A 23884-nucleotide genomic window follows, 5' to 3' on the forward strand; every position below is an offset into this window, starting at 1 on the left:
TGATGGTAAGTTGGTCACTCACTTGTGAGATTTGGGTGACAGCGGGTCTGAGGCACATGCATTTGTGCATATATACCTAAAACCTAATGGGCCTAATGCCAGCCCAGCAGCCTAACCACAGTTGACGCGGCCCATTACTGCAAATCTGATCGTTTTCCTACCTAGTCGAACGACTAATCGCTACTAATCGACGACTAATCGGACAACTAGAATTCTAGTCGCTCATACCTAGGGGTGGTAATGGGCCATGACCCTAGTGACCTCTTCACAGCCCATCAAGACTCTTAAATTTTTTAGCTCAAAATTGTATAAGATTAGAGCCCGGCCCTTTTAAGGCCCGGCCCTTAGATTTTCTAGTTCAAAATTTTGGGCCCTTCACCACCCCTACTCATACCTAGTCGTTGCTCCTTATCGGTGCCAAGGGAACGATAAGCCTGACTAATCGCGATTAGTTGGACGACTGTAAAACATTGTAATATTGCAATATGCTGGGAAACACTGGCATTCCTTGGATTCATGCACTTTGGTTGAATCTTTTTAATGAGAAACTGTAACATGCCCGTAAAGGTTAGGACACAGAGACACATAAAATGCAAAGACAAAAGAAGAAGAAAAAGAGTATGCTGAAACCTATACTAGTAGCACTCTTCACATGCACTGTTGACAGACTTCTATTTAGTTAATTCTATTTTATCATTCTTGAATTTCTGATGACTCTTCCTTCTGCTAGCTTTGAGCAGTTGTGCATCAATTTTGCTAATGAAAAGCTCCAACAGCATTTTAATAAGGTATTTATGGCCCTGCCCCTCATCCTCCCTTTCAAGCACATAAAAGATCTGATTCCTTTTTTCTTTTAATTTCTTGATCCAGCATGTTTTCAAGATGGAGCAGGAGGAATATAAAACAGAAGAAATCAATTGGAGCTACATTGAATTTGTTGATAACCAAGATATATTGGATCTTATTGAAAAGGTATAAACTTCTAAGACTAATAGAATCTATAGTTGCATACTTGCATTTGAAATATCATCTGTTATGCCATGGTGTTATAAATGCCAATATTGTATTGTTCGCTCACATTTCCTATCAATTCCAATACCAGCGTGCAGTTGTGCACAAATAATAAACCTGATATGTTCTTGACATGCCTGTGGCATGTGTCAGTGAAGTTTTCACTTCTCTATTTATGACTGCTTTCTGCACAGAATATGATATGCTAGTTATATTTATTTACCTTTCCAGCTTCACCAAATGTTTTGAATTTTTGTTTTCTTCCTTCTGACAGTGGCATTGAGCCTATAGCTATGTAGCTTATATTGTTTAATGTATCTTGAATAGAGTGGTGAACTGAATTGTGAATAATCTATATAGCAATGAAAACCTTTAGGTTTTAGCTCTCCCCATTTAATATGGAAATGGTAAAGGTTGATTTGAGGCACACTTTTCCAGATGATAAAAAATATTTGTGCCATTCTATGGAAGTGGCATTACTGTAGTATGTCAAAACATTACTCGTAGGTGCTGTTTGGTTGGTGAAATGGTAACGCAAATGCAAAGGGAATGGGATTACAGCATATTTGATTGCCTGGTAACGTTTACGTACTTTGTTTGGTTGCTCCCGGCGGTAACGTCTTCAGATACTGTACTTTGTTTGGTTGCTCCCGGCGGTAACGTCTTCAGATACTATGCTTCGTCTGATTTTGAAGATACGTAGCAGATTGGAGTGCAAAAACTAGAACTGTTGAAAAGAAAAATATCCAGAACTGAAAGCAAACATTAATCCAACCTTAATGATGGAGAGAATAATGGCTTGTATTCCTCCAAACCCTAGAAGGGTGGGATATATAAATCCTATACATGTGCCTCTAGATGGGCCTCTATACATGGGTTAACATATACACCAACACCCCCCGCAGTCTAAACTACCGGCGTAGCGGTGTTCAAGACTGGACAACAAGAAAGCCAACACCCCCCCACAGTCTGAATTACCGTCGCAGCGGTGTTCAAGACTGGACAAGAAGAGAGTACAAAGGGCAAATACCCTCCCGCAGCCACAACTAGCCACCAGCTATGTTGAAGCTGGAGCGAAACTCCGAGAAGGTCGAGGAGGGTAGTCCCTTGGTGAAGATGTTGGCAAACTGGGAGGTAGTCGGGACATAGAGTACCCGAACATCGCCGATGGCGACCCTGTCACGCACGAAGTGTAGGTCGATCTCCACATGCTTCGTCCGCTGATGCTGGACGGGGTTGGTGGAGAGATACACGGCGCTGACGTTGTCGCGGTAAACGAGCGTGCTCTTGACGAGCGGACTGTAGAGCTCCGCCAAGAGCTGTCGTAGCCAGGACGCCTCCGCCACGCCGTTAGCGACAGCACGGTACTCCGCTTCGGCACTGGAGCGGGAGACAACCGGCTGCCGCTTGGACGACCAGGATACCAGGTTGCCGCCCAGGAAGACGGCGTAGCCGGAAGTGGAGCGGCGAGTGTCCGGACAGTCAGCCCAGTCAGCGTCGGTGTAGACCACCAGCTCAGCAGAGGACGAGCGGTGAAGAACCAGACCGAGGTCCACAGTGCCACAGACGTAGCGGAGGAGACGCTTCAGCGCAGCAAGGTGTGACTTCCGAGGATCATGCATATGGAGACAGACCTGCTGAACAACGTAGGTGAGGTCCGGCCTGATGAAGGTGAGGTACTACAAAGCGCCGGCCAAACTCCGGTAGGCAGTAGGATCAGCCACCGGATCACCTAGATAAGCAGACAGCTTCGCCTGAGTGTCGACAGGAGTGGAGCAGGGCTTGCAATCAGTCATCCCAACCCGCTCCAGAATATCAAGTGCGTACTGCCGCTGGTGAAGGAGAAGACTAGACGGGCGAGGCTCAACAGTGACACCCAAGAAGTGGTGGAGCTGACCAAGATCCTTCATAGCAGACTCCTGCTACAGAGAGGAGATGACACTCTGAAGCAACTGCTGACTGGAGGCTATGAGCACAATGTCATCGACATAGAGCAGCAGAAAGACAGTCTCATCCCCACGGCAGTAGATGAAGAGAGACGTGTCAGACTTGGCCTCGATGAACCCCAATGTCAGCTAGAACCGTGGCGAACCGAGAATACCAAGCCCGCGGAGCCTGCTTCAGACCATAGAGAGACTTGTTGAGCCGGCAGACCATGTCCGGACGACTGGAGTCCCCAAATCCCGCTGATTGAGAGCAGTAGACGGTCTCTGACAGAGTGCCGTGAAGAAAGGCATTCTTCACATCCAGCTAGTGCACAGGCCAAGAGCGAGAAAGTGCAAGCGAGAGGACCGTGCGCATAGTAGCAGGCTTCACCACTGGACTGAAGGTCTCATCATAGTCCATACCAGGCCGCTGGGTGAACCCCGGAAACCCAGCGAGCCTTGTAGCGCTCCAGTGTGCCGTCAGACCGACGCTTATGCGTCCAGATCCACTTGCTAGTCACCACATTGCAACCAGACGGACGCGGCATGAGGTCCCACGTCTGGTTTGCGAGAAGAGCCGCGTACTCCTCTTCCATCGCGCGATGCCAGTGAGGATCCGCCAAGACGTCGCGGATAGAGGAGGGTACCGGAGAGACCCGCGGCTCTCCCTCGGTGGCGGAGAGTCGCGGTCTGAGACGCTATCCACAGAGTCACAATGGGATGGATATGCCGAGGATCCCGATGGATGACTGGCGGGTGGTATACCTCCGGCTCGGCTCGAGAGGGAGCCAGCAGAGGCGGCGGCGGCGGCGGCGGCTCTGGTGTAGGCGTCACAGGAGCCTCCGGAGCCGGAGGCGGCGCGGGTGTCGGCACCGAACGACGCCGGTACACCTGCACCGGCTGAGCGTACCGCGCAGGCGCAGGGGAAGGCACCGGGGCCGCGTGTGGCGCAGCAGGAGACACCGGGTCCGCGCGTGGCGCGACCGCAGGCACCGGGTCCTCGCTCGGTGCAATGGGGATCACCGGAAGCGGTGCCGGTGTACCGGGAAAACCTGCAGGGAAAGGATAGACAAGTAATGGTGGCTGAACCACCGGGTTAGTCGAAAATAGTGAATCCAACTCGGGATCAGGAGAAGGTGTGGAAGAGGTGGAGTAGGGGAAATCCGACTCGTCAAAGTCGACGTGTCAGAAGATCAAGACGCGGTGAGAGGTGAGGTCAAAGCATCGGTACCCCTTGTGGTCAGGGGAGTACCCAAGGAACACACAACGAGTCGAGCGGGGCGCCAGTTTGTGAAAAGCAGTGGCGGAGGTGTTAGGGTAACACGCATACCCAAAGACCCGAAGTTGGTCGTAGCGAGGAGGGGTACCAAAAAGAGTGGTGTGGAGTGGGAGTAGGAGAAGCAGTGGACGGAAGACGGTTAAGCAAGTAGGTGGCGGTGTGGAGGCTCTCAGCCCAGAAGCGCGGGGGAAGAGAGGCCTAGATCAGAAGGGTGCGCACGACGTCGTTCGTCGTGCGAATCATCCGCTCAGCCTAGCCGTTCTGAGGAGAGGTATACGGACAAGACATAAGCAGCTGAACACCCCAAGAGAGGAAGAAGGAACGAGAGGTGGAGTTATCGAACTCACGCCCGTTGTCGCACTGGACGGCCTTAATGGTGAGGCCGAACTGAGTGGACACCCAGGCGAAGAAGTGGAGGAGGGTGGGGAAGGTCACAGACTTGGCGCGCAAAGGATAAGTCCAAGAGTAATGAGAAAAATCATCCACCACGACCATATAATATTTATAGCCAGACATGCTGAGTACAGGAGATGTCCACAGGTCACAGTGAATAAGATCAAAAGCATGCGCAGCATGCGAAGAAGAAGAAGAAAAAGGAAGTCTAACATAACGACCTAACTGGCACGCATGACAGAGGTGCTCAGCAGGGGCCCTAGTACATGGAACATCGGTACTACGACTGAGCCGAGCCAAAACATCGCGGCCGGGGTGTCCAAGCCGGCAGTGCCAGGTGGTCGAAGAGGGCGTCACGGCAAAAGCAGCAGATGAAGAAGAAGAAGAAGCCGAAGGCGGAGCAGCGGAAGCAGGAAGCCGAAGAGTGTAAAGGGGCCCCGGGCTGTCACATCGGAGGAGCGGACGCCGGGAAGCCGAATTCTTCACAGTAAGACCAGAAGAGTCAAACTCAATAGAATAAGAGTTATCAGCAGTAAACTGGCGAATAGAAAGAAGGTTGTGAACCATCTGAGGAGCAACAAAGACTTTAACAAGGCGAAAAGAACCGGGAGCAGAACCCACAGCGGTGACAGGAAGGCAAGACCCATCACCAACCATGATAGAAGAAGAACAAGAGGGGTATGGGGGTCGGACAGAAGAGAGGATACCGGCATCAGGGGTGGTGTGGAAGGAGGCACCCGAGTCGGCGATCCACTCGGTGCTGACCGGCGGCGTCAGCCCCATGGTGCTGAAGGACTGCGCCAGAGCGGCCTGGTCCCACCCCCAGGCCAGGTCGGCTGCTGGTTGGGCTGAGCGGGCGGGGTCCAGGACAGCGCGACGAGAGGAGCAGCACCGGTGAACATGGCCGCCAGTTGGAGCTGGGGACGAGGCCCCCCGCCCGGACTCTGGAACGGCCACATCGAGATGCGCCCTGACCATGGGTTGCTGAAGGATGGCCAAGGCGTACCTCCAGGGGCAGGGGCAGGAGTGGGAGTCGGCGCGCCCCGACGGCCCCCACCGGCACCGAAACCCCCAGAAGCAGGGCCACCACCGGCACCGGAACCTCCAGAAGCAGGGCCACCAGTGCCACCACCACCCCGTCCCCTCCCCCCCCCCGACGACGTCCACGGCCCCCCCCCACCTCCGGTCTGCCCGGCGGGAGCAGCACCAAGGAGCAATGTGGCAGGAGCGGCGGAGGAGGCCGGTGGAGCAGCGACGAGCGTGGTGGGGGTGGACGAGGACGATCTGGGCGCGAGACACCTGGTGATCTCCTCGAGGGCGAGGTCGTCCCGGACCTGCAGGAAGGAGGGGAAGGGCCTCTGGCGGGTGATCCAGGTCTTCAGGTGGTCATAGGTGCTGCTCAGACCCCGCAGGACATTAAGCACCAAGACCCGATCGGGCACCGGACACCCGAGGTCGTGAAGAGCATCGGCCATGCCCTTCATCCTTCGGCAGAACTCACCGACGGAGAGGTCCCCCTGCACGAAGGTGCGGAAGGTGGCGTCGAGCTGGAGGGCGCGGAACTCGGCGTTGCCGAGGAACTGCCCCTCGAGAGCCACCCAGGCCTATCGCGCGGTGCCGCCGTGGGTCCTGACGAGGTCCTGAAGATCGAGGGAGATGGTCCCGAAGATCCAGGACATGGCGACGCTGTCGAGACGCAGCCACACCACGTCCCGCGCCTCGATCAGCTTGTCGAGGAGGACGTGGTCGTCGAGGGCGTAGCGGCGGAGGGCGAGGAGGACCTGGTCCCGCTAGCGTCCGTAGGAGGAGGACGTGGGGTCGAGGAGGATGGTGACCAGGGCCCGGATGTTCTGGACGCCGGCGGCCTAAAAGTCATAATGGAGAGAATAATGAATTGTATTCCTCCATACCCTAGAAGGGTGGGATATATAGATCCTATACATATGCCTCTATACATGGGCTAACATATACACCAACACTTAAGATAAATTCACGTGTACTTGAGAGTTAGGAAGAAGACCAATCTGTACATCCATGACGAAACACAAAAACAAAAAATTCCCCAATCTCTGCAACCTAAAAAAATCCCCCAATCTCTACAACCCATGGAGATCCATTGCAAGATCACGAAAAACAAACGTAGAGTAGCAGATTAGGGGGAGCCACCGCTTCCAAAAAGGGACCTTCTTGTTGCTGTGCATTGTTCTTCCTTCTCAGATCTAGGCAAGTGAGAAAATGGGCTTCTGATTAATGGAGGGGGCAACTAATGGAGGAGACAAGGTATTTGCTGGACGACAAGCAGGGTTGCTCTCTCAAGCCACATGGTGGTGTGGGCAAAGGCTGAGGCGCGTAGCCGTAGCGACAAGCGAACAGCGAGGTAGAGAGGATGATAGGTATCTGATTACGCTGGAATTGACCAGTATCAGTTTTGTATAGGCTGGTAAAAGTTAACAGTGGACTCAATTACGAGGGAGCCGAACCAAACAATGAGTAATGGGATCTGTTACTTCCTGTAATCGAGTCAAGTTACATTGACACGAACCAAACACTACTTTAATAGTATTTTGCCTTTTCATATACATGTAACTGATGGCGTTTCACTGTATGTGTTATTAGTGTAATGTAGTACCAGTGTTTTTTGTTGTTGTAATCTTTCCTCCATTTATGTTTCAAGCTAGCATGTTATCTGAACGAATGAAAAATCTTCCAATACAACCTGTACCTTTAATCACTGTATTTAACATCCGGAACTTCTTGGCATGTGTCTGAGTGGATATTAACTGGATGCGCATATTGTACTCAATATTTTGTAACATCTTACCAGATTTGAGAAAATGATATGTTGCATACTTAGTGGGTTGCATCAGGGAAAGTCATATCTAGTGCTGAAATTTACTTCTATTGTTGAGTTACTTTATCTACCTGTGGATTTTTATAATTATGCATGTTTTGTTTTGCAGAAACCAATAGGCATAGTTTCACTATTGGATGAAGCATGGTAAGGTTTTTCATGTTGTGTTATCAAACACTTTTGAGTTCAACATTCTGACTTCTTTCTAGTCTTGTTAAACAGCATGCTCGGGAAGTCAACACATGAAACTTTTGCAATGAAGTTATTTCAGAATTTAAGAGCACATCCAAGACTAGAAAAACCAAAGCTCTCAAAGACAGATTTTGCCCTATTTCATTTTGCTGGAAAGGCATGTCCTGTGAACAAAATTTCTTTCTTGTAAAATATGTTTGGCATTTTGTCACTCTTGACTAGGTTAAAATATGTGGCAATGACTGGTCTACTTTTTGTAGGTGACCTACCAAACTGATTTATTTTTAGAGAAGAACCGAGATTATGTTATAGCAGAGCACCAGAATCTTTTGTCTTCTTCAAAATGCTCATTTATTTCTGGTCTCTTCGCTTCACACCAAGATGACCCCTCAAAATCATCTTATAAGTTTTCTTCAGTAGCTTCACGATTTAAGGTATAGTATTGAACATTATTGTTTTCTTAAATTTCCTGTGGACATAAAAATTGATTTTAATATTTGCTTTATTTACTGTTTCTTGGTTATTTACTTTGTTTTTTGGCCAGTGTGGTATTACATAATTTTGCAGCTTTTTTGCATGGCACAAATAATATTTCTATTACATGGTCACTGACAATCATGGGAAACAAGAAATGAACAGGATAAAACATATTTCCAATATCTTTTGTTGCAAGAATATATTCCATATTTAGTATCCCATATATATAAATTTTAATTTTTGCAGTCAAGGAAACACATTTGGGTTTGGTCATGAATATGTGTGTGCACACAAGAATTGAACATTAAGATTTTTGAAAGTTCTCAAGAATACTGCATGCTTTTTTTAAATTTCATTTTTATTTGATTATACTTATGATATGGTCAGTTATCTAATCCAAACAGCAACAACTCCAAGCACTAATGGAGACACTTAGCTCAACGGAACCTCACTACATCCGTTGCATAAAACCAAATTCTCTGAATTGTCCGCAGAAGTTTGAAAACGGCAGTGTTCTACAGCAACTGCGTAGTGGGGTTAGTACCATTAATTTTCTCCTCTAGCACTCAATGTATCAGTGCTTTGAAGTTTGATTCATGTCAATGATTTCTTCGTTCTGCTCAACTCATCTTTGTTCTGATATGTTTAATTCTGGGAACCGTAGAAGCTACTAATTTAGTTTATTTATTGGGTTTTACTGCAGGGTGTCCTTGAAGCTATTAGGATAAGTCTTGCTGGTTATCCCACACGGAGAACATACTCTGAATTCATTAATCGCTTTGGACTTCTTGTGCCAGAACATATGGATGAAAGGTAATACTTTAACATTGTTGTTGAGTACTTTGGAACCTCCTTAGAATACGCCAACTTTCGATAGTGTATTTGCATTTGTCAACTTCTGTTATGTGTCATTTTGGGAAGTTTTGTCATCTCATCAATATAAAAGATTATCACATCTCTTTTTCCACTCTTGCAGATTTGATGAGAGATCACTGACACAGAGGATCCTAAAGCAACTAAACCTTGAGAACTTTCAAGTACAGTATCCCAAATGTTTTTTCCCTTCTTTTGGCAAAACATAGTACTGAAACAGATGCTCACATACACGCACACACACTCCTACAAATTCATGTACACACATCCTACCTCTATAAACGCCTCTAATAAACGGGGCTAGCAGATCTTGAGATCTACGAAGTCACCCCAGGTGCCTCATTGTCAACCGGTATGTGGCTCCCACTAAGCTGAAATGTGAACACTCGTGCTGAGTTAGGGACTTGATCCCAGGTGGGAAAGTTCCAACAAGGAACCTAAGCAAACCTAAGCAATTGAGCCATACTCAATTCGCACATTGTCCTAATTCTATCCATCCTTGGACCGTGGAAATCCTTTTGTTCTGAGTCTATTTTGGCACTAAGAACATTCAACTGCATTCAAGCATTCAACTAGCACTTGCTGTTGCCAATTTTTTGTTATTGCTTTACCTATTTTTACATCGCTTAGCTAAAATGTTAAGGATACAAGTCACACTACAGGTCTTGGAATTAATCATGAAATTTAAGAAGGCATATACCCTCTCTGTTTTTTAAGATATGTAGATCACCAGCAGAAGTAGATAAACCACCAAAGATGCAATTGTTACACAGGCATATGAAGAGAGGTGCTTCTATGTTTGACATTTGAAAGTTTTAAATTTTGAATTAAATCTGAAGGGTCAATCCGACCTGCTTGCCCCTTCAAGTGCATTAAAATTTGTGCTACTCTTGTTGCAAGGGTGGAGCACAGAAGCACCCTACAGAACGGATGTTATTATGAATCGAAGTTTCATGGACATAAAATTTGAATGATATTACCTACTGTAACGTGTAAGTCTGATTGTATTCTTCAGCTTGGCAGGACAAAAGTTTTTCTCCGGGCTGGCCAGATTGCTGTTTTGGACTCCAGACGTGGTGAGATTCTGGACAATGCTTCCAGGATCTTGCAGGGTCACTTTCGAACCTTTATTGCTCGCAAGAAATTTCTTTCAACGAGGAAAGCTTCTATCTCCATCCAAATATATTGCCGAGGTATGATGGATCTTTCTGTGGTTTCCATACTTTGTGTGATCATTCTTCATTTATTTCTACAAGATAGCATGCTTATTTACTGTACTTTTACTGTACTTTGTGATAAAGCCATAGCAGTTCCAAAGGGTCTGAAATAAAATAACAAACGAATTCTTTAAAGAAAACCCGCACACACTCCACTAACATAACTTCTTACTGCATTCTGTGCTAAATAAACTAATATTCCAAGGACCCAGCAGGGTTAATGATTGATGCACTACAAATTTCACTTTGCTCCTCAAAGTAACATTGGTTACTCTGCAGGGTGTTTAGCACGGAATGTGCTTGAAGCTAAGAAACAGATAGCAGCAGCTGTTTCAGTTGAAAGATATGCTCGAAGATGGTTGTGTCGTTGTGCATATTTGCATCTTCGTTCTGCTGCTCTTGTGATCCAATCTGGTATTCGCTATATCTTAGCAGTTCAGAGATTGCGGCACTTAGAGAATGCTAAAGCTTCTACTGTTATACAGGTATATCTCATTTTTTATTCTAGTACCCCCACCCCATCTTTGATACTCGAAACCCCATCCCCACCTCACTCTTAAATTCAGTCTGCCAGCTACTAGAGCAGGAGAAATGCTGTTCTAATTGACTGTTAATACCTTTGGCACAATTAATAAATGACCCCCCCCCCCCTACACACACACAAAAAAAACTCTGTGTGTATGGGGGTCAAGCTATTATTATTTCATTAAATTTAAATTTCAATTCATGGAATTGTTTCGTTGGATTGAGGATGTAATTGCCCTTTTTAAAATCTCAGTTATTATTGCATCCTTATGATTCTTTAGTTCGACCTTTATTCATCTAGTCGGTGTATACTGACCAACCTTGTTATTTTAATATATAGGCTTGGTGGAGGATGCAGGAGCTCCATAATTTCCATCAGCAATATCGAAGGGCAACAGTTCTCATCCAGTGCTGTTGGAGACAGAAGCTTGCTAAAAGGGCATTGCGGAACCTTAAACATGTATGAACTATAGGCACTATCTTCATTATGGTGTATCTTGAAATTATCAGGTTGGAACACTGGAAGCAACAATTAAAATAATTGGAACCTTGCTAGATTTCTTCAAAATAAATTATTTCTTTGTAAATTTTACTCGCTGATAGGTTGGATTCTGCTATATGTAAGCATAAGTTTCCTATAAAGGTTAGGTATAACTTGTTCCCAAGACGTGACAATTGATTTCACCATTTAGTTGATTCATTTTTCCTGTTCTTTTGTACCAATTTAGATGATGAATTGATGATACCTATCTTATAATCCATTCAGGAAATCCAAAGCTTACTTATGATGACTGTTAAAAAAAACTCCAGATGACTACACTGTAACTATCTCATTCTTACATGTCCTGGATGTTCACATACCAATGGTAATAAACATTTATTAACATTTAGCCAAGTCCATGTGCAACCTTGTGAAGTATATTCCACACCTTTCATCAGAAGCTCAAGCTTTTGGGTGACTAGGTGATGCATGAAACTCAGTGTGGTATTAGAGCCAAAGTTCTGGTCTTCTTGAGTTCAATAGGATTTAAACAAATAATCATTACAGCTGACTTCAACTTTGATGAAGCAATGAGAAGTGTATTATATTACTCCACATACAGAGAATTTATGAAGTTAATTTTCTGTATGATTAAATTCCAAATGTATTCGACGGGTACACCATTCCGTTGTTCATTTGACTTACCTTTTTCTTATCAAACATATCTTGTATTATTGATGATTCACATGCGATGCAGTATAATTAATTATGTATTATGTTGATATTTTTAGTTCAATGCTTCAAGTACTGAATTTCTTCATTTTCAAGGCTGCATATGAAGCTGGAGCTTTACGTGAAGCAAAAGGAAAACTCGAGAAGAGCTTAGAAGATCTTACTTTACGATTCACCTTAGAGAGGAGGCAAAGGGTATGCTTCAATGTGATATAGATCTTTCAATATAAAACTTTTCAAATCGAAGTGCTTTAATTACCATATAAAGTAGAGGATGCTCTCACAGATATGCTGAAACCTGATGGACTTTTATTTTTTTATTATTGACCCAATGTACAACAATTAGCAGCAAAGCATCAAAAGTAGTGTTACTTAATCTATATGTTTTATTCATATTTCTCAATGTTCAAGTTGAGGACTCTATTTTCTTTGTTGTCAAAGATGTCTAGTGTTTCTCTATATTGATTGAGTTTTAGATAGCCATCAATTATATAATCCTCTTTGTGTGCATACAGCTTGCTGCTGAAGAGTCGAAGGCATTGGAGATATCTAAGCTTGTCAAAATCTTGGATTCTGTGAAGTTAGAATTAGAGGCATCAAATGAAGAAAATAAAAGGAATTGCAAGAAAATTGCTTCGCTCCAACATCAGTTAGAGTTATCATCCAAGGATCAAGAAGCTCTGCATAACAGTCTTTCTCAAATGGAAGAAGTGAAGAGGGAGAATATTTCACTGAAGGTGTTTCCCCACCTATAAAATTTAAATCTAATCTGTATTTCTACTTCAAATTCTATTTGCATCCAGCATTACATGACACTTTCCAATTTTTATATATGTGACACTCATCTTTTTTGCTCTCAACAATGTGATGTTAGTGACTGTTTTGTTTTGCTCTTAATGTTCTGATATAGTTGTATTCTAGTTTGTGATTTCTCTTAATTTGCAAGCATTTACTCAAAGGACTTTGGCAACATAACAAGGTGGTAATCTAAGCACTGAATGCACATACATTTCCATGAATGTTATGTTGCCTTTTGTTAGGAGGGAATAATGGATCTATCCCTCCAACCCTTGAAGGGTGGGTATATATAATTCCTATACATGGGCCTCTATATGGGCCTCTATACACATGGGCTCAATATACACCAACACCCCCCGCAGTCTGAACTACCGACACAGCGGTGTTCAAGACTGGATAACAAGAAAGCCAACACCCCCCGTAGTCTGAACAACCAGCGCAGTGGTGTTCAAGACTGGACAAGAAGAGAGTACAAAGGGCTAATACCCCCGCAGCCACAACTAGCCACCGGCTACGTTGAGGCTGGAGCGAAACTCCGAGAAGGTCGAGGAGGCCAGCCCCTTGGTGAAGATGTCAGCAAACTGGGAGGTAGTTGGGACATGGAGTACCCGAACATCGCCGATGGCGACTCTGTCGCGCACGAAGTGCAGGTCAATCTCCACATGCTTCGTCCGCTGATGCTGGACGGGGTTGGTGGAGAGATACACAGCACTGACGTTGTCGCAGTAGACGAGCGTGCTCTTGGTGAGCGGGCTGTGGAGCTCCGCCAAGAGCTGTCGTAGCCGGGACGCCTCCGCCACGCCGTTAGCGACAGCCCGGTACTCCGCCTCAGCACTGGAGCGGGATACAACCGGCTGCCGCTTGGACGACTAGGAGACCAGGTTGCCGCCCAGGAAGACGGCGTAGCCGGAAGTGGAGCGACGAGTGTCCGGGCAGCCAGCCCAATCAGCGTCGGTGTAGACCACCAGCTCAGCAGAGGACGAGCGGTGAAGCACCAGGCCGAGGTCCACTGTGCCACGGACGTAGCGGAGGAGACGCTTCAGCGCAGCAAGATGTGACTCCCGGGGATCATGCATATGGAGACAGACCTGCTGGACAGCGTAGGTGAGGTCCGGCCTTGTGAAGGTGAGGTACTACAAAGCGCCGGCCAGACTCCGGTAGGTAGTAGGATCAGCCACCGGATCACCCAGATCAGCAGACAGCTTCGCCTGAGTGTCGACAGGAGTGTAGCAGGGTTTGCAATCAGTCATCCCAGTCCGCTCCAGGATATCAAGTGCGTACTGCCGCTGGTGAAGGAGAAGACCAGACGGGCGAGGCTCAACAGTGACGCCCAAGAAGTGGTGGAGCTGACCAAGTTCCTTCATAGCGAACTCCTGCTGCATAGAGGAGATGACACTCTGAAGCAACTGCTGACTGGAGGCTGTGAGCACAATGTCATCGACATAGAGAAGTAGATATGTAGCCTCATCCCCACGGCGGTAGACGAAGAGAGACGTGTCAGACTTGGCCTCGGTGAACCCCAATGTCAGCAAGAACGTGGCGAACCGAGAGTACCAAGCCCGGGGAGCCTTCTTCAGACCATAGAGAGACTTGTTGAGCCGGCAGACCATATCCGGACGACTCGAGTCCATAAATCCCGCTGGCTGAGAGCAGTAGACAGTCTCTGACAGAGTGCCGTGAAGAAACGCATTCTTCACGTCCAGCTGGTGCACAGGCCATGAGCGCGAGAGCGCAAGCGAGAGGACCGTGCGCACCGTAGCGGGCTTCACCACTGGACTGAAGGTCTCATCATAGTCCACACCAGGCTGCTGGGTGAACCCCCGGAGAACCCAGCGAGCCTTGTAGCGCTCCAGTGTGCCGTCAGCCCGACGCTTATGCGTCCAGATCCACTTGCCAGTCACCACATTGCAACCAGACGGACGCGGCACGAGGTCCCACGGTTGGCGAGGAGAGCCGCGTACTCCTCTTCCATCGCACGATGCCAGTGAGGATCCGCTAAGGCGTCGCGGACAGAGGAGGGTACCGGAGAGACCCGCGGCTCTCCCTCGGTGGCGGTGAGAGTCGCGGCCTGAGACGCCATCTGCCGAGTCACCATGGGATGAATGTGCCGAGGATCCCGATGGATGACTGGCGGGTGGTACACCTCCGGCTCGGCTCGAGAGGGAGCCGGAGGAGTCGGCGACAGCGACGGCTCCGGTGTAGCCGTCGCAAGAGCCTCTGGAGCAGGAGGCGGCGTCGGTGTCGACGCCGAACGATGCCGGTACACCTGCACCGGCTGAGCGTACCGCTGCGGCAACGGTGTCGGCGCCGAGCGACGCCGGTACACCTGCACTGGCTGAGCGTACCGCGCAGGTGCAGGGGAAGGCACCAGGGTCGCGCGTGGCGCAGCGGGAGACACCGGGTCCGCGCGCGGCGCGACCGCGGGCACCGGTGCCACGCTCGGCGCAGCAGGGATCACCGGAAGCGGTGCCGGTGCGCCGGGAAAACCTGCAGGAAAAGGACAGACATGTGATGGTGGCTGAATCACCGGGTCAGTCGGAAACAGAGACTCTAGCTCGGGGTCAGGAGAAGGTGTGGAGGAGGTGGAGTAGGGGAAATCCGACTCGTCAAAGACGACGTGTCGGGAGATCAGAACGCGGCCAGAGGTGAGGTCAAAACATCGGTACCCCCTGTGGTCAGGGGAGTACCCGAGGAACACACAACGAGTCGAGCGGGGCGCCAGCTTGTGTGAAGCGGTGGCGGAGGTGTTAGGGTAGCACGCACACCCGAAGACCCGAAGGTGGTCATAGCGAGGAGGTGTACCGAAGAGAGCGTGGTGTGGAGTGGGAGCAGGAGAAACAGTGGACGGAAGGCGGTTGAGCAGGTAGGTGGTGGTGTGGAGGCTCTCAGCCCAGAAGCGCGGGGGCAGAGAGGCCTGGATCAGAAGGGTGCGCACGACGTTGTTCGTCGTGCGAATCATCTGCTCAGCCTTGCCATTCTGAGGAGAGGTATACGGACAAGACATACGCAGCTGAACACCCCGAGACAGGAAGAAGGAACGTGAGGTGGAGTTATCGAACTCACGTCCGTTGTCACACTAGACGGCCTTAACGGTGAGGCCGAACTGAGTGGACACCCAGACAAAAAAGTGGATGAGGGTGGGGAAGGTCTCAGACTTGGCGCGCAAAGAAAAAGTCCAAGAGTAATGAGAAAAATCATCAACAATGACCAGATAATATTTGTAACCAGACATGCTGAGTACAGGAGATGTCCACAGGTCACAGTGAATAAGATCAAAAGTATGTGCAGCATGCGAAGAAGAAGAAGACAACGGAAGTCTAACATGACGACCTAACTGGCACGCATGACAGAGGTGTTTAGCAGGAGCCCTAGTACATGGGACATCGGTACTACGACTAAGCTGAGCCAAAACGTCGCGGCCGGGGTGTCCAAGCCGGCGGTGCCAGGTGGTGGAAGATGGCGTCACGGCAAAATCTGTAGACGAAGACGAAGAAGCCGAAGGCGAGGCAGCGGAAGTAGGAAGCCGAAGAGTGTAAAGGGTCCCCAGGCTGTCACATCGGAGGTGCGGACGCCGGAAAGCCGAATCCTTCACAGTAAGACCAGAAGAGTCAAATTCGATAGAACAGGAGTTGTCAGCAGTAAATTGGTGAATGGAAAGAAGGTTGTGAACCATTTGAGGAGCAACAAGAACATTAGGAAGACGAGGAGCAGAACCCACGGCGGTGACAGGAAGGCAAGACCCATCACCAACCATGATAGAAGAAGGACAAGAGGGGTTGTGGGGGTCGGACGGAAGAGAGGATATCGGCATCTGGAGTAGTGTGGAACGAGGCACCCGAGTCGGCGATCCACTCGGTGCTGACCGGCGGCGTCAGTCCCATGGTGCCCCATGGTGCTGAAGGACTGCACCAGAGCAGCCTGGCCCCGCCCCCCAGGCCAAGTCGGCTGCTGGCTGGGCTGAGCGGGCGGGGTCCAGGACGGCGCGAAGAGTGGAGCAGCGCCAGTGAACATGGCCGCTGGCTGGAGCTGAGGACGAGGCCCCACTCCCGGACCCTGGAACGGCCACATCGAGATGCGCCCTGACCATTGGTTGCTGAAGGATGGCCAGGGCGTACCTCCAGGGGCAGGGGCAGGAGCGGGAGCCGGAGTCGGTGCGCCCCGACGGCGCCCACCGGTACCGGAACCCCCAGAAGCAGGGCCACCACCACCACCACGTCCCACCCGCCGGCAACGTCCACGCCCCCCCTCCTCCGGTCTGCCCGGCGGGAGCAGCACCATGGAGGGAGGTGGCAGGAGCAGCGGAGGAGGCCGGTGGAGCATTAACGAGCGCTGCGGGGGTGGGCGAGGACGATCCGGGCGCGAGACCCCTGGTGATCTCCTCGAGGGTGAGGTCATCCCGGACCTGCAGGAAGGTGGGGAAGGGCCTCTGGCGGGCGATCCAGCTCTTCAGGTGGTCGTAGGTGCTGCTCAGGCCCCGCAGGACATTGAGCACCAAGACCCGATCGGACACCGGATCCCCGAGGTCGTGAAGAGCATCGGCCATGCCCTTCATCCGCCGGCAGTACTCACCGACAGAGAGGTCCCCCTGCACGAAGGTGCGGAAGGTGGCGTCGAGCTGGAGGGCGCGGTACTCGGCGTTGCCGAGGAACTGCCCCTCGAGCGCCACCCAAGCCTGCCGCGCGGTGCCGCCGTGGGTCCTGACGAGGTCCTGAAGAACTAGGGAGATGGTCCCGAAGATCCAGGACATGGCGACGCTGTCGAGGCGCAGCCACGCCACGTCCTGCGCCTCGATCGACGTGTCGATGAGGACGTGGTCGTCGAGGGCGTAGCGGCGGAGGGCGAGCAGGACCTGGTCCCGCCAGCGTCCGTAGGAGGAGGACGTCGGGTCGAGGAGGACGGTGACCAGGGCCCTGATGTTCTGGACGCCGGCGGCCTGAAGGTGGAGCTGGGCGACCATGGGGTCGGTCGGGTCGTACTGTGCTCCAGATCCAGCGGTCGGGGCCTGGCGGGAGGAAGAGGCGCCGGGCTTGGTATCGACGGGCAGCTGGCCCGAGGAGACGCGGAGGAAGTGCTCCGCCTCGGCGACCCGGAGAGCGGAGGCGTCGGCCGCTGCGCGCTCGCGCTCCCAGGCGAGGGCAGCCATGCAGACCCGCTCCTGGGCCGCCCAAGCCTCCGACTTGGCGGCGAGGAGGGCCGCGGCGAGAGCGGCGTCGGCCTGCTGCCCGCGGAGAGCGGCGACGGTGAGCGGCGCATCCTCGGGCGCCATCCCGAGACCGGTCCACGCGGGATCGGCGGCAGCAGCGGGCCGCTTGCCCGCCGCGACAGTAGCGCGGTGGGCCACAGCGGCAGCGGCAGCTGGATAGGCGGCCACGGCCTGCAGCGCGGCCTGCAGGGCAGCCGGATTGGCGCCCACGGCCTGCAGTGCGGCCTGCAAGGCAGCCAAATCGGCGCCCGCGGCAGCAGGATTGGCGGCGGCGGCGGCCTGGGGCCACACGGGCGGCTGCACACGCGTCTGGCCCTGTACGGGCGGCTCCAGGACGGGCGGCAGGGGCGGGTTGGGCTGCAGGGTCCCGGCGGCGGCGCCTGCATCGGCAGGCAGGGGCGGCAACGGGCCGGGAGGGGCTGGATCGGGCTCCGGCGGCGGCGGATCGGACCCCCCCCCCGCGCCCTCCGCGCCTCCTGTGCCCGCGGGCTGGGGCGCCAGCGCGACAAGGGCGGCGGCGGCCGGGACAGCAGCGCCCCCTGCGGCGCTCCCCGCGCCTGCCGCGCCCGCGCGCGCCGGCGGCGGCGGCAGGGCTCTGGCGGCTCCAGGTGGCGACGGCTGCAGGGGCAGAGGACGGGGTGGCGGCCCAGGCGGCGCTCGGAGCGGCGGCCCACGCGGCGCGCGGAGCAGAGGAAGGGAGGGGAGGGAAGGAGGAGAGGGGAAGGGGGGAGGAGGCGGCGGCGGCTGCTGCGGGCGGCTGGGAGGGGAGGGAGGAGAGAGGAAACCTAACCCTAGGCTTTGATACCATGTTTGGAGGGAATAACGGATCTATCCCTCCAACCCTAAAAGGGTGGGTATATATAATTTCTATACATGGGCCTCTAGATAGGCCTCTATACACATGGGCTCAATATACACCAACACCTTTGATAAGGTTGAACCAGTGATCTAATTTCTAGAGATGTTTCTGTAATGCAGGAAAGTAATGCAAAAATGGAACAAGAGCTATTAAAAGCTCAAAAATGTAGCCATGATAATATGGATAAGCTGCACGATGTGGAAAAGAACTATGTGTATCTCCGGGATAACTTGAAAAAGTAAACTTTTTTCACAGTAATGTCATAGAGCTCTCAAGAATTTTTTTTCTCTTATATTTATATGTAAGAAAATTATTCTTTTATGATTATATAGACAAATCACTAAATAATTTGGACCTTTTCTTTACAGCTTAGAGGATAAGATCTCGAATTTAGAAGATGAGAATCATTTATTGAGACAGAAGGCCTTGAACTTATCTCCTAGGCACAGCCGAACTGGGGTATATGGATTTTTTTTCCTATTCTACTAGAAATACATCCATTTCTTTCTCATAGTGTGCATAAATAAACATGTATTCAATTCAACTGAATATTCTGGGTCAAGAACTACTTTGCCCTAATGAATGTTCTTATATTTGTTTGTAGAGCTATCAGATCGGGGCTTCACCATGCAGCCCAAGGTCATTCTATGTAAGACAATGCAGCCTCACTATCATTTTCAATTTAGATCCATCTTGGTTACTGACAAAATGAAATTTTGGCTGCCATCAGGAATCTTCACCTGTAAAATTGGCACCTCTCCCACATAACACTACAGAACTAAGGTCAAGGATGAATTCTGATAGACATGAGGTTGAAGATATTTTTTCTCTCAAAATAAAAAGAATGCCAGGATGTGTGTTTTTTGTACTTAGCATACTCAAGGAAAAAAGTGGCACTTTCAGGATTATCATGATGTGCTCCAACGATGCATCAAAGATGATATGGGATTCAAGAAGGGAAAACCAGTTGCAGCCTGTATCATTTACAAATGCCTTCTCCATTGGGGAGTATTCGAGGCTGAAAGAACAACTATTTTTGACTTCATAATTCACACAATTAATAACATCCTGAAGGTTAGGACCCTGTTCTATATGCTTAACCATGTGTCGGAGATGCTCTGGTTATTGGTTTCAACATTTTGCTTTTCAGACAGAAAACGAGAATGACATTTTGCCCTACTGGCTAGCCAATGCTTCTGCCCTTCTATGCATGTTACAAAGAAATTTAAGGTCAAAAGGATTCATAATGGCACCCTCTCGATCATCTTCAGATACTCACTTAAGTGAAAAGGCAAATGAAGTGAGTTCCATCCCATTCAACTTATTGACTTTTCAGCTTGCATTTTGTGGCTCTCTTTTTGTCCATGCTGTTTAGGTTTAAGGTTGAACTTATCTCTGGGAATCAGCTAGGGTAACATGTTACATTTGGTTTTAGCCAGTATGATGTGTACTGACTGATAGTAGGTTACTTAGTGATCTTTGAAAGAACATATAAACTCAATAAAACTAAGAACATACAAAAGCATGGGCAGGAAGAAAAATACAAAGAATGGTTATTTGTCTGGAATATACAAGAAAACTACCTAGATTCTGGTTTGGCAGCTGGGACTAGCAAGTCTCAAAAAAGGGGGAACCTGAATTCTGTTCCGAACATGTCAACAGGGGCAATAGCGGACCTTTGGGGTTCTTATAGAACTAATATTGTTACATATCTGATAAAACATACTCCCTCCATTTTTAAAATATATGATGTTTATGACAAGTTAATTTCATTTTTATTTTAAAAACTGAGGGTGTATATAATTACTATCAGAAATTGATTGTTGAAACGTTCTTACAGACATTCCGGTATCCTTTGAAAGCCTTTGGTCAGCGGACAAGCATGTCACACATTGATGCTCGGTACCCGGCCATGCTATTTAAACAACAACTTACTGCCTCCTTGGAGAAGATCTTTGGATTAATTCGTGACAATCTAAAGAAAGAGATATCACCTCTTTTAAGCCTTTGCATTCAGGTATATGATCTTGTAGCCCCAGTGGCTAGCTGATTGCATCCAGCACAAATTGTTCTCTATGAAAGTTTTTTGCTGGAGGCTGTACATTTTTGTATCAGTTCATGTTAGAAAGCAACAACTTGAACCTTTCTATTTATGTTAATAAAAGGCACCAAAACTTGCTCGAGGAGGCAGTGGAAGGAGGTCGGGATCTCCTGATGTGGCCGTGCAGCAACCAATAAGTACTCACTGGGATCGGATTGTTAAGTTTTTGGACTCATTGATGGATAGACTACATAAAAATTTTGTGAGTTAATACATATGCTTGCTGTATATACTCCAAATGTGCAACATTCTATTTGCAAATTTCGTCCGAGGCAACTAACAGTTACATGATTTTGCACAGTTATTATCACAGCTTCATAGCCTTGCAAATGTAATTCCTAAACCCTTTGAAGTAGGTAATAGTTAGCCATTAGTTGAGACATCTCATATACCATAACCAACCTGCCATTTCTCTAAGTCTAGACCGAAATGTGAATCCTAAGATTACTAAAATGGAGAAAAGAATAGTAGGAAGATTAAGAATCCAATGTGACTGTAAAGGGTTTCTTGTTGATTAATCATTTTGGAGTTCCTACTGGTATAAGAAAGCTGGTCCATTTGATTAGTGTTTGTTGAATGAACGGAAGAAATGATTTTGACAATACCGTGAAGTGTCTAATCTAATTCAGATTTTGATATAGAGCATTGACTGTACAACCCGATGAAGTAAAAAAAAAAACTGTATCTTTAGCAAGTCCTGATTGCACAGAAAGAAATGCTAGAGAAACTTGTATTCAGTTTTTCATTTGAACTTAACAGCCTCTTTTGCACCTGTCCATCGCTCTTGTTTTTATAGGGAACCCACTGTTCTTATATAGGAGTAGTTGGTTTTCTTCATGATCTAAGCACTCTTACTGATCTTGAAAACAAATCATTCTGCAGGTGCCTTCTTTTTTCATCCGCAAGCTAGTAACTCAAGTTTTTTCCTTCATTAATGTACAGTTGTTCAATAGGTTAGCCTGTCAATATCAACTATATTTCAGAAAGCATTCAGGTCTACAAGATATTGATTTATTTTTCCGTTTTCTCATGTCCAGTATGCTTCTACGACGAGAATGTTGCACATTTTCAAATGGAGAATATGTGAAGTCTGGGCTTTGTGTACTTGAGAAATGGATTGCGGAGGCTGAAGAAGAGGTTCGCAGCAGGTCTTGCTCTCATTTGTATCTTGATCAGCATTCAACAGTACACCTATTCTATTCTACGTTTTAGCATGCAGGTGCATCTTGGGATGAGCTGAAGTTCATTAGGCAAGCGGTTGACTTTCTGGTAAAATTTTGTATCATTTCTTGATAGCTAGATTATGGCATTGTTTTCAAGCTTTTTTTTTTCTTATACCAGTACGTGAAATGCAGATCATTCCACATAAAAGCAAAAAGACCCTTGAGCAGATTAAGAGGAATATTTGCCCGGTATAGACAAATCTCAGTAGTGCTACTTCTGTAGGCTTTTATCTAATTGTCCTCCTATTAAAAAAAAACTATTGTCTTGCTTCACTAATATATGCCAGGCATTAAGTGTGAGACAGATATATCGTATATGTACGATGTACTGGGATGACAAATATGGTACCCATAGTGTATCAGCTGAGGTATGTGCTCTTCTTTTTGTGTCATGCAGTCCAGTTTCTGAATTCAGTTAAATCAGTGGGTTAACTGCAGGTTGTTGCCAAAATGAGGGACATGGTGAGCAACGACACTCAAAATCCTGTGTCCAATTCATTTCTTCTAGATGATGACTTAAGGTTAGTTATCCGTGGTCTGTCATTTCTTCTAGACGCAAAATCATGAGCTTATTGGTCTTTCTAATTTTCATGATTCGTGCACTTGTCTTTCTAATTTTCATGATTCATGCACTTAAACTTACATATACACGATCCTTCCTATTTTCCACAATTTCAGCATTCCATTCACAACCGAAGAAATAGCAGAGGAAGTACCAGACGTTGACATGTCAAACATTGAAATGCCCTCATCGCTTCGTCATGTTCACTCTGCTCAGTTCTTGATGCAGCACCTTCAGTCGTCTTACCTGTCGCGATGAATTGCCTAGGTTTGCTACCTTGGTAGCAAATAGTGATGCCTTGTTAGCTAGCTTAGAGGAATGATAGGTCGTGATAACATAACCATCCCTGTTGATTCAATTGTTGCTAATATTCATCCACCATATGCTTTTTGTTCATATTTTGTTTGGTCATCTCCACTGCGGGACGATCGAGTTCGGTACCGGTTGGGAACTTCACCTTAGCACCGGGCGCCCGACCCATATCGCTAGTTACAAACAGTCGAGAGGGCCCACACACGCTCATCATTCTAAGTCACAAGAAACGCGTAATTTTCCGGTGAGCATTGAGCCCACAATGTCCAACCTCGCTCGTAGCTCGCTTACAATCTCACCTATAAGTCGTATGTGATTGGGTAGAAAATGCTTTTCTTTTGAAATAACCGTGGACTACCATTTAGTACTGGAAAGATATTGACCGGTATTAAATGCCACCATTTAGTACTAGGTGGTGTCATTGACTGGTACTAAATGGCCACACTATTTTAGTATCGGGCCAAAACACCGACTGGTACTAAATGTCGGTCGGTGTTTTGGTCCAATCCTAAAATGGGTCTAGAGGCTTTCAAATTTGAATACGATACTAAAATGACTAAAATAGCTCTGTGCCGACTTTAAAGTTATCAGGTATCGTACGTGATGAGAACTTATTTTTTCCGGTAGCGCTCGCATTCCTTCTATGTCAAGCCATCGGCTGTATTCTATAGTAGGGCTATATATATATTGTTTGTAGGTTGCAAGGACTAATTTTTCGTCTTCTCCCTGACCTGGACACTGCATAAATTTGACAGGTCTGACTGACTAAGGTTCATGATTCTAGATTATAGAGATAGTGACAAAAAAATGTTACCTTGATGTTCCTGAAGCATAATAAATTTTGTAGGAGATGTGTACTCCCAATTATTG

At 48.3% G+C, this 23884-nt stretch overlaps 1 protein-coding gene across 7 annotated transcripts in view; it reads left to right on the top strand.

Annotated features, from left to right (window-relative positions):
• The window catches only part of LOC120651137 (protein OPAQUE1-like), a 28119-nt gene extending 5019 nt beyond the window's left edge, over positions 1-23100 (top strand). The window contains exons 11-38 of one of the 7 annotated variants that reach the window (XM_039928525.1): positions 731-788; positions 871-972; positions 7569-7606; positions 7682-7808; positions 7912-8085; positions 8533-8664; positions 8832-8941; positions 9105-9165; positions 10017-10194; positions 10498-10703; positions 11084-11203; positions 12053-12151; positions 12472-12693; positions 18936-19054; positions 19185-19275; positions 19421-19465; positions 19547-19627; positions 19720-19890; positions 19967-20116; positions 20657-20833; positions 20982-21119; positions 21800-21870; positions 21955-22054; positions 22130-22186; positions 22273-22329; positions 22428-22508; positions 22579-22661; positions 22819-23100. In XM_039928525.1, coding sequence (XP_039784459.1) covers positions 731-788; positions 871-972; positions 7569-7606; positions 7682-7808; positions 7912-8085; positions 8533-8664; positions 8832-8941; positions 9105-9165; positions 10017-10194; positions 10498-10703; positions 11084-11203; positions 12053-12151; positions 12472-12693; positions 18936-19054; positions 19185-19275; positions 19421-19465; positions 19547-19627; positions 19720-19890; positions 19967-20116; positions 20657-20833; positions 20982-21119; positions 21800-21870; positions 21955-22054; positions 22130-22186; positions 22273-22329; positions 22428-22508; positions 22579-22661; positions 22819-22960 — 3190 coding nt within the window. In that variant the 3' untranslated portion in view covers positions 22961-23100. Of the gene's footprint in view, positions 1-730; positions 789-870; positions 973-7568; positions 7607-7681; positions 7809-7911; positions 8086-8532; positions 8665-8831; positions 8942-9104; positions 9166-10016; positions 10195-10497; positions 10704-11083; positions 11204-12052; positions 12152-12471; positions 12694-18935; positions 19055-19184; positions 19276-19420; positions 19466-19546; positions 19628-19719; positions 19891-19966; positions 20117-20656; positions 20834-20981; positions 21120-21799; positions 21871-21954; positions 22066-22129; positions 22187-22272; positions 22331-22427; positions 22509-22578; positions 22662-22818 lie in introns of those variants that run through there. The other 6 variants (XM_039928526.1, XR_005665935.1, XR_005665936.1 and 3 more) reach the window with 6 other exon arrangements.
• Positions 23101-23884: the final 784 nt, after the last annotated feature.

The sequence above is a fragment of the Panicum virgatum genome, chromosome 9K (genome assembly GCF_016808335.1).
Source record: "Panicum virgatum strain AP13 chromosome 9K, P.virgatum_v5, whole genome shotgun sequence".
Classification (NCBI taxonomy): domain Eukaryota; kingdom Viridiplantae; phylum Streptophyta; class Magnoliopsida; order Poales; family Poaceae; genus Panicum; species Panicum virgatum.